Source organism: Lagopus muta, chromosome 6 (assembly GCF_023343835.1).
Source record: "Lagopus muta isolate bLagMut1 chromosome 6, bLagMut1 primary, whole genome shotgun sequence".
NCBI classification, from domain to species: domain Eukaryota; kingdom Metazoa; phylum Chordata; class Aves; order Galliformes; family Phasianidae; genus Lagopus; species Lagopus muta.
The window spans coordinates 34,089,418-34,104,467 of record NC_064438.1 but is presented as its reverse complement, the minus strand read 5'-3'; the positions used below and the strand labels follow the sequence as shown (position 1 = coordinate 34,104,467).

The window sequence follows — 15,050 nt, the reverse complement described above, 5'->3', positions numbered from 1 at the left end:
CACTGTGAGCATAGCAGACTACAAATGATTATGAACTTCAGTGAAATTGATTATAAGTCTTGCATAGAAAACATTGGGTTATATGACATAAATTCAGCTTCAATGCCACTTTGGAATTGTTATTTTAAGGAAAGTTACTGCTGAGTGATGTAACATGAAGAATTAGACTGCTGTAGAAACATCGTACAGTCATTTCTTGTTTTTTTGGTTTTTTTTTTTTTTTTTGCTAGTTTTAAAATTGTTGAACTGTTAAGTCAGACAGCTACTGTGTTTAATGTTAATTAATCTTCCAAAAATCTCATGAGTAAAACTCTCTCGCTGTTAATGTTTTTATTTTTGTAGGAACTCTGGTGATGTTCTTGAAACATTTAACTTCTTAGAAAATGCAGATGATAGTGATGAAGAAGAAGAGAGTGACATGATAGAGGATATTGCAGAAGGAAAAGAGAAACATCGGATAAATAAGAAACACAAAGTAAAAGAAATTTAAGATATTGTTTTGCATGCGCAAACCCTATCTTAAAAGGAAAATATCTTTTCCTTTTTCCCTAGATAGTCAAAATCATGTCATTTCTTTTATTCCACACTAGAAAATTCTGTCATTGTGATTTCTTTATGCAAAGAGGTTGATTTAGGACAGTCATACTGACAATTTTCCATACTTTTCTGTGGAATGGAAGGGCCTATGGCTGCTTTTCTAATGTTCATAAGTAGCTCAACTGTCATTCAACATTAGCTCAGCTTAATGAAAGTTTGAATGTCCCAGCTTGATTTGTTAGGAAGGGTTTTACACTGTACCTTTAGTTACTAACTTGTACATCTAGTAAATAGTCGATTGAGATGGTTTTTGAATCTTTGTTCTAGGGCAGTAGAAAGTCTTATATAATAAGTAAATCTTTAAGCATTTGTTAAGAGATTACACTTGTTTGATTCTTGACAAAATTTTTATAAGAAAAAAATAAATAATTGAAGCTTTGTTTACTTCAGTTTTAAAAAGCCTTTCTGCAAAAGTATAAGAATATTGAGGAACTCATGTAGAAACCCAGCCCCACATTGAATTTTTATTCACCTGCAGAATGAAAAAGAACTTCTTGGTGATTTCTTGGTAGGGAATTGTTTCTGTTGCCTTTAGGTGAGGATGTGATACAACTACTAAAAAGATTAGTTTCAGAAACGCTTGTGAATATTTTCCGAACTTATGTTTAGTACAGAAATATAAATGGAAAGGAAAAAGGAAAAAATAATTATAGACCAGCAGAAAACAGTTTCTAAAGCTTCTCTGTAAAGTTGTTGATATTGCAAGAAAAAGAGTAAAATTTTCCAGTTAATGCCTATGAAATCAGAACTGAAACTTAGGCTATATGGGTTTGGTGTTGTTGCTAAACCTCATATGTCAATATTCTTTTCCTTTCTAATGATTAGTTGACTGTGCTGCTCTCTTTTCATTTTTACTAGTTGTAAGCAGCTATAGCTCTGTGTGGACCTGAACATGCTTCATGTTAAGAACAAAGTCATCGATGAGCATAATCGCTATCGTTTATAATGAAACATTTGAGTAGATAAAGGTTGGTGGTTAAAATGCAGTAATGTTCTTTATTTGATTGCAGATTGGTAATGAAGGTTTAGCCGCTGACCTTACAGATGATCCCGATACTGAAGAAGCCTTGAAAGAATTTGATTTTTTAGTGACAGCTGAAGATGGTGAGGGAGCTGGAGAAGCCCGAAGTTCTGGAGATGGAACAGAGTGGGGTGAGATGCTAACAAAACAATTTAGAAATAGAAAAATACTTGTTCATTACTCTACAGTATCTTCACAGGTTGTGTGGATGTGCGGATGGTTGTGATGCTGGTGATTAGCTATTAATGTCTAGAATGCTGAAACTTCCATATTTATATTTTAGTGGAAAGAAATATAATTATACTTCCAAATGTTTTACTTTTGATTAAAGAGAAATCCAATGAAAGGAATGTACTGCTTGAATAGGACCAGGATTCTGAATGTTTTTGTATTTGAATTAAATAGGCTTTTGAATTTTGATTTTTGTTCTGTTTTTCTGATAGGGAACTTTAGACTTGTGTTCAGCTGAAATTAATTTCTTTGGTTCGCTTGTAAAAATTAATTTTGAAGGTACCAAGGGTTAGGAAGTGTTTGTTTGGAATTAGTATCAGACAAGTTGTATAACCTTTAGTTTTAGTAGTATTTATTGGTTGTCTTTATATAGCCAAGCAGGCAGATCTCTCAGTATGAGAATTCTCTTAGGCCCTGATGCCAAGGTTCTGATTTTGAATTTGCACTTTCCTTTCAAATATCAAGTGCAGAGAATTCTGGTTTCTGAGTCAGTCTTACCAGTATGGTATATAGAAAGACATACGTACTGCTGCTTTTCTTTCATAATGTAAATAGTTGCTCAGCTCTATTTTCTTTTCAGTGTTGTTGGGTTTTTTTTTTCCTGCTCCAGTGTTCCCTGTCTTAGCATCCCTACCATTCCTTGTTTTAGTGAGGATTCAGGCTCTCTGACAAAAATGCGAAGAACCAGTGTTTTTAAATGTATTTCTTTATAGATATTTTAATATAAACGAATCAAGCGTCAAATATTTTTGCTTTCAATAGTTAATCATTGAAGTAGTATCAGTAGGTCTAACTCCAGATACATTAAAACTTTTAATTACTAAATTTGATGGTTACATTTGTGCTATTAGAAATTTCTGCAAATCAGCCTGCCACTGACTGTGGACATCTTCCATTCTGCCTATAATACAGTTCTAATGAACGCGTTCCTCCTATTTATAAATACCTCATTTAATGTGCTTTGAATCTTAAATTATTTTGAGATATTTTGATATGAAGTCTGTCATGTGATATTTTGCTAGAACAGTTTATCTTCAAAATAGTGAAAGATGAGCAAATTCAAGCCATTTTAAACAAGGTATGCCATTTTTCATTGAAAAATGAATGTAATTTTCAAATTAGAATTTTATGCTTTGTAGTGAAACAGTATCAAGAAAAGGATGCTTATGTAAGTCTGTTTGCTTAGGTAAAAGGGGATAAAGCAAATGTTACCTGTTACATAGTATATGCTACACGTTACAAGTGTTACACATCAAGTAGTCTACTTATTTTGCTTGTGATTTTCGTGTCTAACATGTTAATCACTGAATTTTTCCTCTGTGTGAAACAAATTCTTTTTATGTAACAATGTGAGTCATTCTGTGCACAGAATTCCATACAGGAGAGGGACTGGAATTGAAGTTCTCTTGAGTCATTTTAAAAAACATGAAATTGAAGAGGGGAAAAAAAAAGCCTCTACTGAGTGATATTGGCTGTTGGGCACTCTCGATCCTCTGCATGGTCCTGGTGCCAATTTAGTGTGGATTATGACCACTATGAGTGACTTGAATAAGCTTACTACTACAGGAGACTTCTGGAAGTCTTTCAATTATGTGACTTTGTTCCAAGAAGGATAAGTGTAGGCATAGTGAGGAAAATACTGTTAGGTTTTCCAGTAATCTTTGAAATTCATTTTGGAGCCTCCCTATTTCATCTGAGGTATAATTTGAATTAGTTTTTTATTTCTGACTACACTTCAGTAGCCAATACCACTGTTCCTGGATATTTGTTTGCAGGCTTTTTTATCCTGTTTTCTGAATTAGCTCACTTCCTTCCAACTCATTGCCTCTTGAAATTTCAGTGTATCCCGCAGACTGGATATGTTACTCCTATTTTGTTGTCACTGAATTATGTGCTCCTGATTTCATATATCGTAACTCTTAAAACATCCCAGAATTACATGCAAGAATGTTTTGGTTTCTTGGTTTTTTTGTTTTTTTTTTTTTTTTTTTTTTTTTTTGCAACAGCATTACATTTTTTTTACATGTGTTCTGTTTTTTAGTTGATTTTTGTCAAACCCTAATTTGTACCGTTGCGACCTACTTGTTTATTTTTGTTCTATTAATGTTTTTTGGGCTGTTATTTGTTGTTCTTCACTGAATTTCCTTTTTGTATGTGTGTCGGGGGGGGCGAGTGGGGTTATTTACTTGTTTATCAATTTCCTTCCTAATTTCTTTGCACGAACCTTCTGTCATCTTTTTGTGTCTCTTGTGTTTCCTGAATAAATGGTAATTTTCTATCACTGTTTTGACCCTGTGTTCATAAAGGTTGAGATCTTTCTGTTTGTGGTTTGGTAGCTGTGGCAGTAGTTTGGTGTAAGATGTAATTCTTCAGTTTCCTTTTCCATGGGTCCTTACAGACAGTTCTTGAAATTTCCCCATTATGTTTTATTTCCTGCCTTCCCTACCATTACTGTTTCTGTATCTCATCTCTTTATCAATCTTCTCTTTTTCACTTTCTGCCCTATCTGAATGATGATCTTTTTACAGATTGGTCTATATCCTAGGGTATATTCCCATTCTTTGTTCTGTTTTATCATGAAACATTTGTGTGTAGACTGACTCCTACTCGTTATACTGTTCTGCTGCATAAATGCTTTTGTTTCTTTCTCTGCTGTATATGGCTCCTCTTGTGCACTTCTATGAATCAAGTGGCTATAATATCAAAAGTTGCTGTCTTATGGAGACACTGATATTGTAGGTATAGTTATAAGTTGGGAACTGAATAACTTATTTTTATTATTTTATGTTTGAAAACCTTGTGTGCATAAACCAAGTTTGGTTGATGTTTAGTTGTTTCTCAGACAAGGTTCTTCTGCAAATGTTACCTTTACCTTGTCTTGGAAACTAGTTTATCCATTTCCTACTGTAGCCTTTCCAGAAAGGTTTGAGACAGTTGAGAAATTTTGAGACTCCTCATGAACACTAAATAACTTTCCAATGTTTGTCAGATGGAAAAAGTTGTCTTCTGAAATGGCTGTGGAATGTGGCATTTTTGCTTTTTCCAATGTAACTCCTGAAATGCAGTGGGATGTCAACTTAATTCACTTACGTGAATTACTTTTATCAGTCTTCATTTAAAATGATTTGTTTCTCTGGTTATGCGTAGGACCAAGACTTCTTTCTTGTGCATGTAGAACGAGTGTGAGAGAATGCATGGTGGTCTTCATGAATAAACTGGCACAGACTTACTCAGTTTGCATTTTCATGAGTAATACAGCATGAAAACTTTTATTTGCTTGTTTAACACTGGCTGAATAATTTCTTAACACTGTCTTTCTAAAGATGCAGTAATCTTTCTGAACACCAATGAATTTTTCTGTATTTTGAAGTATGCAACATGAAAAGTTACTTATGAAACTTAATTTGTTTGCTCTTTAGAAACAAATTAATACACAATTTTCAAATGTGTAACTGATATGAAGCAGTGTCTTGGAAAACTATGAAACAAGATTTTGTATTTTGTAAACTTTAAACTGAGACTGCACCTTTTAAAGATTTATTAAGAACTTGTATTGATGCTCTTATACAGCTATTATAGTAAATAGCCAACAGCTTGCATTGCCAATTGCTGATTTTTTTTCTTTTAATAATATGCTGCATGTAGACAAAGATGACCTGTCCCCAACTGCTGAGGTTTGGGATGTAGACCAGGGACTAATAAGTAAACTGAAGGAACAGTACAAGAAGGAACGAAAGGGGAAGAAAGGGGTAAAGAGTAAGTGCAGATTCTGAATCTTGTAATACAACGCTTTTTTGCCTATCTGTATAGAAGACTTTTTTTTCCTCATGAGTTCTATTTGTTTTTGTTTTTCATTAAACGTTTCTGTAATGGGGGCAACCAACTTTAACTTTCTACCTGCTGAATGTGAATATATCAAAGCCTTTATCTACAGCCAGTCTTATCTCGATGAGATGTGTTGAAAGTGAAATAGGTGCAGAGAAGTAACTTGCTTTTTAATGGGAGCGCAAAAATAATGAACAATTGGCATTTAGGAGTTATTTCTACTCCAGAAGGTTTTCTGAAAGAAGATGTAAGCTTTCTCCAGTTCTTAAATTAAAATACTATGGTACTGTTTTGACTGTTGGTTGTTTTAGTGTTTGTTCTGTTGTTTGGGTGTTTTGGGATGTGTTTTTGATTTTTTTTTTTTTTTATTTTTTTTGTTGTTGTTCTTTTTGGCTGTTTGGTTTTTCATTTTTGCATCATGAGCTTGAATCAAGCTGTAATTGCTATTCATGGGTTGCAATTTTTTTTCTTTTGGCAATCTAAGGCAATGTGAGAGTGGAGGAAAAGAAGGCCTGTTATGTGATTATGAACTTTTTTGCAGCTTCGTTTATTTTTTGTGGTGCCTCTTGCTTTTCTGTGCAGTTTCTAGGTTTTGGCTAATGCCTTGCTCTAGAACAGTTTTCAGACCTGTTGCCCTTATGTGAACCATGCAAATTAAACTGAATTTTCAACACTATGTACCTGTTCAAAATACCTTTGTGATTTATATCATCAGTTATGCAAGTTTTTTAGTGGACGTGATGTTATTAAATTAGTCTCTGGAGAAGCTCTTTTGCAGGTGTTTTTCTTTTTAATTTTTTATTTGTCTGCTAAATTTTCTAGCTATATTTAGTAAAAGTAAAAAATATTTAGGATTTGGAAAATTGTGTGAATATGCACTAAATCAGATGATAATTAGGGTATAGCACTTCATTAAAGGATTCTATAATCACTAAGGTTTGAAATTATTTTGCTAGTTATAATGAACTAATATTCATTTGCACATTGTTTTTCAGCAGTTTTGCATGACTCTTAGGCACATATGCATTCATGCACATAGACAAATATTTTCAGCCAGAGTACAAAGATTCTTGCCCAGATTTTGGATTAATTTTTGGAATTTATGGTAGTAATCTGGATGTCAGTAAGCATCACTTAATATGTAAGTAAGAATTTGATGCTTTCAAATTCATGGTTTCTAGTTAAAAATTGACACCTAAATTGCTGAACTAATTGAGTAGCCGAAGTGCACACAGCGAAAGTATGCAGTTATGGTGGGACAGGTTTGTTTAAATTATTTTTATTCTGTCTCTGGACTTCTTTTCTCAGCTTTTTTAACGTTGAGACTGAAAGTAGAAGATCCTCTTGATTTCTCCTTCAAATGCCAGATCTTTCACAACCTTGATGTTGCATATTCATCTTATTTTGCCCTTCAACATTTTAAGTCCATTGTCAGATTTGTGTCAGAATTTTCTGAGATCTGTGTGGCACTATATATGATCGTTATGATCAAATAAACATTTTGATTATCACCTCTTGCTGTGTTTTTGGGGGCACAATAATAGGGCAGACATTCTAATGGATTCTTTTATTGGACATGTATCCAGTAACTGTACCGTAATCTGCAGTTAGACTGTTAACTCATGTCAGGATCTTCACAGCCCTGACGTAGATGTGGTAACTGTCATTCCAGTCTTAGGGGTTAATAACAAAACAGAAGTTCATTTTATTCATTTTGACACTTCTTGTTGTTTCTTCTTGTTATCTTTTGAGTGGAACATCTAAACTTAGGTAATCTGCTCATCACAGATACATCTTGATAAGGCTTTTCTTTTTCCTTTATTATTTTTAAATCTGTCAGGATAGTCAAAATACTATGTTAAAATATTATGTCGAATTCTTTCTTAAGGGAATTTAAAATGAAACAAAAAATACCCAATGCTTTAATTGCCTTTATAGTATCAACAATAGTAAAATAACCAGCTATTGAGGTTATGTGTGGTGGAGTAGGGTTTGCTTTGTTTCTGTCTGTAACATTTCTGTGGACAGGTATACACTCCTTTGGGTAAGAAACTGGTTAGTGGGCCATGCCCAACGAGTAGTGGTGAATGGTGTGAAGTCCAGCTGGCGACCCATTTCAAGTGTTGTCCCCTAGGGGTCGGTACTGGAGCCCATCTTGTTTAATATCTTTATTGATGACCTAGATGAAGGGATTGAGTGCACCCTCAGTAAGTTTGCAGATGACACCAAGTTGAGAGGTGGTGTGGATCTGCCTGAGGGTAGGGAGGCCCTTCAGAGGGATCTAGATAAGCTGGATCACTGGGCTGAGGTGAATGGGATGAGGTTCAACAAGGTCAAGTGCTGGGTCCTGCACTTTGTCCGCAATGCAGCATTATAGGCTTGGGGATGAGTGGCTGGATGACTGTGAAGAGGAAAGGGACCTGGGGGTGTTGGTTGATGCTCAGCTGAACATGAGCTGACAGTGTGCCCAGGTGGCCAAGAGGGCCAACGGCATCCTGGCCTGCATTAGAAATAGTGTGGCCAGCAGGAGCAGGGAGGTGATCATCCCCCTGTACTCAGCACTGGTGAGGCCGCACCTCGAGTATTGTGTTCAGTTTTGGGCCCCTCAGTACAAGAAAGACATTGAGGCCCCTGGAGCGTGTCCAGAGAAGGGCAATGAAACTGGTGAGGGATCTGGAGCACAAGTCTTATGAGGAGTGGCTGAGGGAGCTGGGATTGTTCAGTCTGGAGAAGAAGAGGCTCAGGGGGGGCCTCATTGCACTCTACAACTTCCTGAAGGGAGGTTGTGGTGAAGAGGGATTTGGCCTCTTGTCCCAGACAACGAGCAGGACACAGGGAAATGGCTGCAAGTTGTATTAGAGGAGGTTTAGATTAGACATAAGGAAGAACTTTTTCTCTCAGAGAGTGGTCAGGCACTGGAATGGCTGCCCAGGGAGGTGGTGGAGTCGCCGTCCCTGGCAGTGTTCAAGAGGCATCTGGATGAGGAGCTGCAAGATATGGTTTAGTGCTTGTGGTGGCAACGGTGATGTGGAGACGGTTGGACTAGATCTTATAGGTCGTTTCCAACCTTGTGATTCTATGATGTCTTCTCTTTCTAAGCTCAACGCTCCTCTGCAAACCCGCACATATGCATTAATTGGCCTATGTATCTGTTCACAGAATAGGAAAGCTTTTACACAGGCTTTACTGATTGTTACACTACTGCCTTGTTTTATAAGTTGTGGGGTTTTGTTTGTTTGTTTTTTGTTTGTTTGTTTGTATAGAATTTAAGAAGGAAATGAGATTCTAGGTGTTCTTTTCTTCATAACAGGTCTGTGTTTACTGATTGTGTTCTCTCATTCTGAGGAAGACTGCAGCGCAGCCAGATGATGCCTTGAAACATAGCTGCTTATGCAGAGTCAGCACATTCTAATCCTTAAAAATCTTTGTAACATTTAGAGTACTTCAACAATGATATGAAGGCACAATAATTAGAAAGCAGATATCTGTATATTGCTTATGTCTGGAAGACCATCACAGAATAATGACATTTTTTAGCATGAATTACAGGGAAGTTGTTGGAAATAGCACCTGCTTCTTTCTAAACTTAAGTGTTTCTCCCTCTCTTATGATGGATTGAGGGCTGTTCTGAGCTGATGCCTGCAGGACAAGTAAATAAACTTGCTGAAAAGCTCTGCAAGACAAGACTGATTGTCCTGTTATTAATGATACGCAAAATGACTGGCTAGTTCAAGGTAGCAAGGGGTAGCAGAGTGAGCTGGATTACTGTCAGTTTCCTTTGAGTATGCTCTGAGACAGACTTCTTATTCCCACATGTTTGAGGTGAAAGCATTTACAAAAGGTGCTTTCTGTTTGGATGAGGGTAAAATTTGTATCAGTGTCAAGAAGACTAATGAGTCTTCTGGAGAATAAAGAGTGGTTTCAAGTAGACGTCAGGGTACCTGTCATGACTTTTATCACGTAATATAGTGATTGCTTCTTAATATCTTCAAGAATTCTGTCTTCTGCTGATCACTTTAGATAGGTGACTGGCTGACAACCAGTTGGAAAAGATACAAAAAAAGGTTTGTGGTTTGTGCAGTTAAGACCCAATCATTTAACTACTTTTTTTTTTTTTTTAAATGGAATTTCATTGGCTGACTGCAATTAACTGTTTCAAATGAGATATTATCCATATTAGTCTAGCAGCTATCTAAAAACTACTAAAAAGTGTTATTGGAAAGGAGACATTCCTCATACTAGTGAGGAACAACATCCTTCACCTCTTTGGAGTGTCTTTTTAGACGTTTCCACTTCAAGCCAAATGCAGTTCATTTCAGTCTGCAGATCTCTACAGAAAGTGATTAGGTGACATGATGGAATAGGTCATCCAGTAGAACATAGTGGTTACTCAGTGTAACTGTAGTTTGTAGTTAAAACTAGTTGGAAGTTCATTTCAGTTGCCCGATAAAGGACATTATTTTTACATTTGCATGTGATAAGTGTTTATAACACGTACTTTGTTTCCTTCCAATCTGCTGATAGCTGCTTCCTATGCTTTCCTATCTAACTGGAATGAAGTCTTTTTCTGTTCACGCTTTTAAAGGAATGTTGTGTGTTACCATTAGTAATTGTTTTTGAAAGAAATGTTTATCTGCTTTCACTGTCTTCTTCAAAACTCAAGTAGGTCTCTGTATTAATCCCTGCTTTTTATCCATCTGTGTCTTAAAGTAATAATAATATTGCTTTACTTCTGGGTTTATTGGAAAACGGTTCTACATAAAGATTAGAACTGTAATCAGGAAAGAAAATGTTAAGTATTTCACACTTCTTCAGCTGAAATCATAGGTTTCTAGACTCATCAGTGCATGAGTTCAGTGAGACTTAGCCATTCAAGAAATATGTTACATATGGAAAACTTTAGGAAGCCAATTTTATTCTCGAACAACTTACAGGTAGGAGCTTTAATATGTATGATAGAAATACTGTGGCTTCCATGAAAGATTGAAACCACAAAAAAGTATGGGGATTCTAACTTGCATTTGTTGAAATGAATATGTTTTGCAATTATTATTGTGAATAATGATCCCTCTCTGCATTACATCAAGAAAATAACTGATGGATGCTTATTTTTGGTCACATTGATTTTAACTATTTTTTGTCAAAGACAGATCTTAAAATTGGTATAACATGATTTCAACAAATGTGTTTTAGAATTTAACTACTTAAACAGTTCTGATTTTGAGAAGTGATCTGTAAATCTAGTGTTTACCTCTTACAACTTCATAAAATGAAGGCCTTGTTTTGGTTTGTATCTTTTAAAAAGTGACATGTCAACTCAGAGTGTAATAAAATGCTGCCTAGTGCATACTTCACCAAAATGTGTATGTTTGAAAATTATTTACGCTATACTATATCCATTTAGAAGTAGTAAAACTTCATAGTGGATTTTAAAGAGAAATACGTAGCGTAAGTATATTTGTTTGTTTAAAATATAATTGCCAACACTACCTGTGAGGACTTCGTTTTAATTAAAACTAGTGAGGTGTCATTGTGGATAATTTTCTTTAGCAGGAGTCTATTGCTGTAATTTCACTTCATCTTTTTTTTTTTTCTTCTTTTTTTAATGGAAGCTGGAAGTTGAAAGCAGAAGTGAATTTAATTAAAATTCTTGTAATTAGAACCTACTATTTTTGATAGCTAGTATCCATACTATGAAATTAATGCACATAATTTAGTATATTTTAATTCTACTTTTAGTTACTACTGCTATATAATTTAGTATTCTTTACTTCTAGGAGCAGGCTTATCTAATAAATATAATGTGCATTTACTATTTCATACACTGGTGATCTTGTATTTTATACAATATAAATATTTTATACAATTCAAATACCATTCAAAATCAGGGAAAGTTAATTGTTTGTTGCACCCCCCCACCCCCACAATTATGATTTCTTTATACTTATTCCCCTCATTTGTGAGCTTATCTTTTATTTGCAATCTTTCTCAATGTTTAATTGTTTAGTATAGTTAGTTCTGTATTAGCAAGTGTTTAATTCATATGTATTTCTATAATTGTGTTCTTTTGATGTTTGGCTTCTTGCAGGGCTGTATGATGATTTTTTTTCTCTCCTACAGGAAATTATAAAATAGATCAACAGATGCAAAACATTTGTTCTTTGATCTGGTGAATTCAGACTGTTTGCATGTAGTTTTAGATTTAATGCATTAACTCCTTGATTTCCAAAAGATCAATTGTATTTATATACAAAGACAAAAGCAAAGCATTGTATTTATTTTAAGGAGGTCCCATTAGTAATTATTCTTGTTTACTTAGTTTAATGGATTTTTAGACTTCTGTCAAGTCAAGCGGTAGCAATCAAATGAATTTTTGCTGCTGACGTTAATTTACAGGAGTCAACAGGACAAAACTTCAAGACATGATAGCAGATCTGGGCGATGATGAGATACCCCACATCCCTTCAGGAATCATTAATCAATCTAGGTCACCCTCTTCTAGAATGACTGATCATGAAGGTGCAAGAGCAGAGGAAGGTACAAAAAATTCAGCTACTTATTGTATTTCAGGAGATTTCTTGTAGAAGGCACACGCTGTCATTTACTGTCCGCTCTATAAAGCTTAATGCAGTTGCAGGTTGTGGACCTTTATTTCCTAAGTACTTTTAAACAACTTCATGTACAGCGGTGTGTTCTGAAACTATTCAGTATTAAATCACTGTTTGCAGACCCCATGTAGCAAAATGTTGTATGAATAGGGTGTTACTGATTGAGGGTTAAAAGGTGAGTATTAGTATTTGACAACAGTTTGTATTTCTGAGTGAAATTTGTAAGTGAATATTTAACTTAAGAGACTAACTTGTCTCTTTTTCCTTAAGCTTAATGTTGATTTATTGTTTTTAAATTCTGTTGTCCTATTTTATGTATAGTCTTAAGCATTTCTCTGCAAAGTATTAGGTCCAGTTTCAGAATTATCTTATGCAATGGGGGTTAGTGGCATAATATCACCTACGTAGCCCAAAGTTTTACTATTCAGCTTGTTGCCATCTACAGTTTTAAGGTTTGACTTTTAAAGGAGCGTTTTTCAAGATCATACAATACTGTGATATAAATTGTCTATTTTAAATAGAATAAAATAAAATCAAAGTGCTCAACTAAATCCGCATTTGGCTCTTCTAGGATGATCTCTGAACCATAAGCCCTGGCATGGTATTAGCTATCCCAGAAGTCAAAACAATTTGCATTATTACTGATGCTGCTAATTGGTTCTTTTGTTTTTCCTTAATCCTTACTGTTGTCTGTCCTCCTCCTCCCTGAAATTTCTGTCTTGTTCTAAGCAGAGAAGTTTGTGGGGAAGTGCTTTTGCTTCTATCCTGAACTATTACTTCACCTTGTTTTCTAGCCTTCTATTTTACTGCCTTCCTTTTTTTTTTCTTTCTTTTTTTTTTTTTTTTCAATTTAAAGATCCACAAGTATCAAATTAACTTGTAGAATGCAATTGAAAATAGTAACAGTGAAGTTTCTGTTGCAGAAGTCAGTGCGCATGTACCTTGTACTATCAGCTGTAAATGTCGTGTGATGGTATAGAGGTGTCTCGCATCTCTCCAGTAACTGTGTAACTGTTGCAGTGTTTTGTGCTAGGTATTTTAAATGGAATGTTATCTCATGTCTGTTTTAAAGGCATTGTATCTCAAGTAATACAGTACAAAGCAACCCTTCTGAAGAAATAGATTGTAGATTTGAATTTGATAAGGGCTGACTTGTGTGGTTCCTGTAGAACAGACGTTATGCTACACTTCAAATAAAGATTGTCCAAACTGTTTTCAAGTAAACTGCCTTCAGAATTGTATTTCTGTCTATTTATGTGCTTTATGATTATAGCTAATCAGTTCAGTTTCCTGGACTTTATTCATTAAGAGCAGTAGTATGAATATCTTTATTATTTTCTTATTATTATCACGATCTGTTAATTGTGGTTTCTCCAAAACTTTTAAACTGGCATAATAGTGTAAGCTTTGCTGTTTTGGTCGGAAATTCTATGCAGAATACTGTGCAGCTTTCTAAATCTTTGCACAACCCATTATAAAAAGATGAAGTTACAAGCACACAAGCTTACTTTGTATTCATTTTAGGTCTGCACTTTGTAAATTTCAAATACTTAATTATCATAACACGGTGATTTTGCTCAGTTTTTCTATTCAGCTGTGGTTTCAAAGCTAATGCCTTTTGAAGACAGTTTTAGGGAACGATTGTGTGTCTTTCTTGCTAAGGCATGCTAGCCTGATGAATGTTACTAAGCTGTAATGTTCTTGGGGTTGTACTTAAGCTTTATGCTACACTCTGCTATTAAGTGGTCCAGTTCTGTTATAAATTGAGTGGTTGGAAATGCGATTTTCATGTAGAGAACAAAGTGGTTTTTAAGCTCCCTTTTTTTAAACTTGGTGAGGGCTTGGGGATCCAAAAAAGAAACTATAGTTCTTTACAACTGTAGTTCTAATTTTAACTATGATTCTGATTGGCTGGGACTATATATTCTACATTTCTAAAGTTTTTATTTGTACTCAAGTGGAGGTTTAAATATGAGACAGTTGTTATGTTGTAATAACATTTTGTAGTCTCGGCCATTTAAAAAAAAGTTTCTGTTTTGTTGTAGTGCATGATCTTCAGAAATAGAAAGTACAGCATAATTCTGAGCTACAACTTGATTCTACATCCAGTATATTGTGTAAAGTTATTTTTGTTTTATTGAGCACCTAATCCACAGCTGTGGGAATAATCTCCTTTTTTAATTAAAACAAACAAACAATAAATCCAATTTATTTTTTTCCATATGCCTATTGATATATGGTGAGGATCTTTATTTTTGGTAGCTGTAACTTCATGCATATTTCATTGCATTACTTCTCTGCATATATCAGAAAAAGAGACACACAAAAAAAAGTGTTGAAAACCTGCAGAACTTGCAAACGTTCTTCAGTCTTTTATTGAATGTCATATTTGCACAAACTTATTTTTAGAGTTAATGAAAATGTAGTTATGCTATGTATACATATTGGTAGCTTTAGTGTTTAGAAATGTGCTTCTAAATTTTGGATAATGTTAACTTGGAAGTTTTAAAGAAATGTTGAAATTGATAGGTTTATGTATAGATTTCTCCTGTGCAGTTTTCAGTGGTAGAGCTTAGCTCATGCAAGCTTATCTACCAAGCACAGACAGCATTAATCTTGTGCACTATTAGGAGGATAGACTTGAGAGCTCACTTAAACTATGTGAGCGTGTCTTAGATAAATAGGACTCGCACAACAAGGATGGAAAGCATCCTCAGGTGTAAAATGAGGATGCTGTCTCCTTTCCCCTGTGGTCTGGGAAGACTTGG

The 15,050-nt window shown here is 34.9% G+C and overlaps 1 protein-coding gene across 4 annotated transcripts in view; it reads left to right on the top strand.

Annotated features, from left to right (window-relative positions):
• Positions 1 to 15,050, top strand: part of STRN3 (striatin 3) — a 55,407-nt gene that overhangs the window by 23,668 nt on the left and 16,689 nt on the right. The window contains exons 6-9 of one of the 4 annotated variants that reach the window (XM_048949268.1): positions 343 to 475; positions 1,608 to 1,749; positions 5,495 to 5,605; positions 12,071 to 12,211. In XM_048949268.1, the coding sequence (XP_048805225.1) occupies positions 343 to 475; positions 1,608 to 1,749; positions 5,495 to 5,605; positions 12,071 to 12,211 (527 nt within the window). The remainder of the gene's footprint in view (positions 1 to 342; positions 476 to 1,607; positions 1,750 to 5,494; positions 5,606 to 12,070; positions 12,212 to 15,050) is intronic. The other 3 variants (XM_048949269.1, XM_048949270.1, XM_048949271.1) reach the window with 3 other exon arrangements.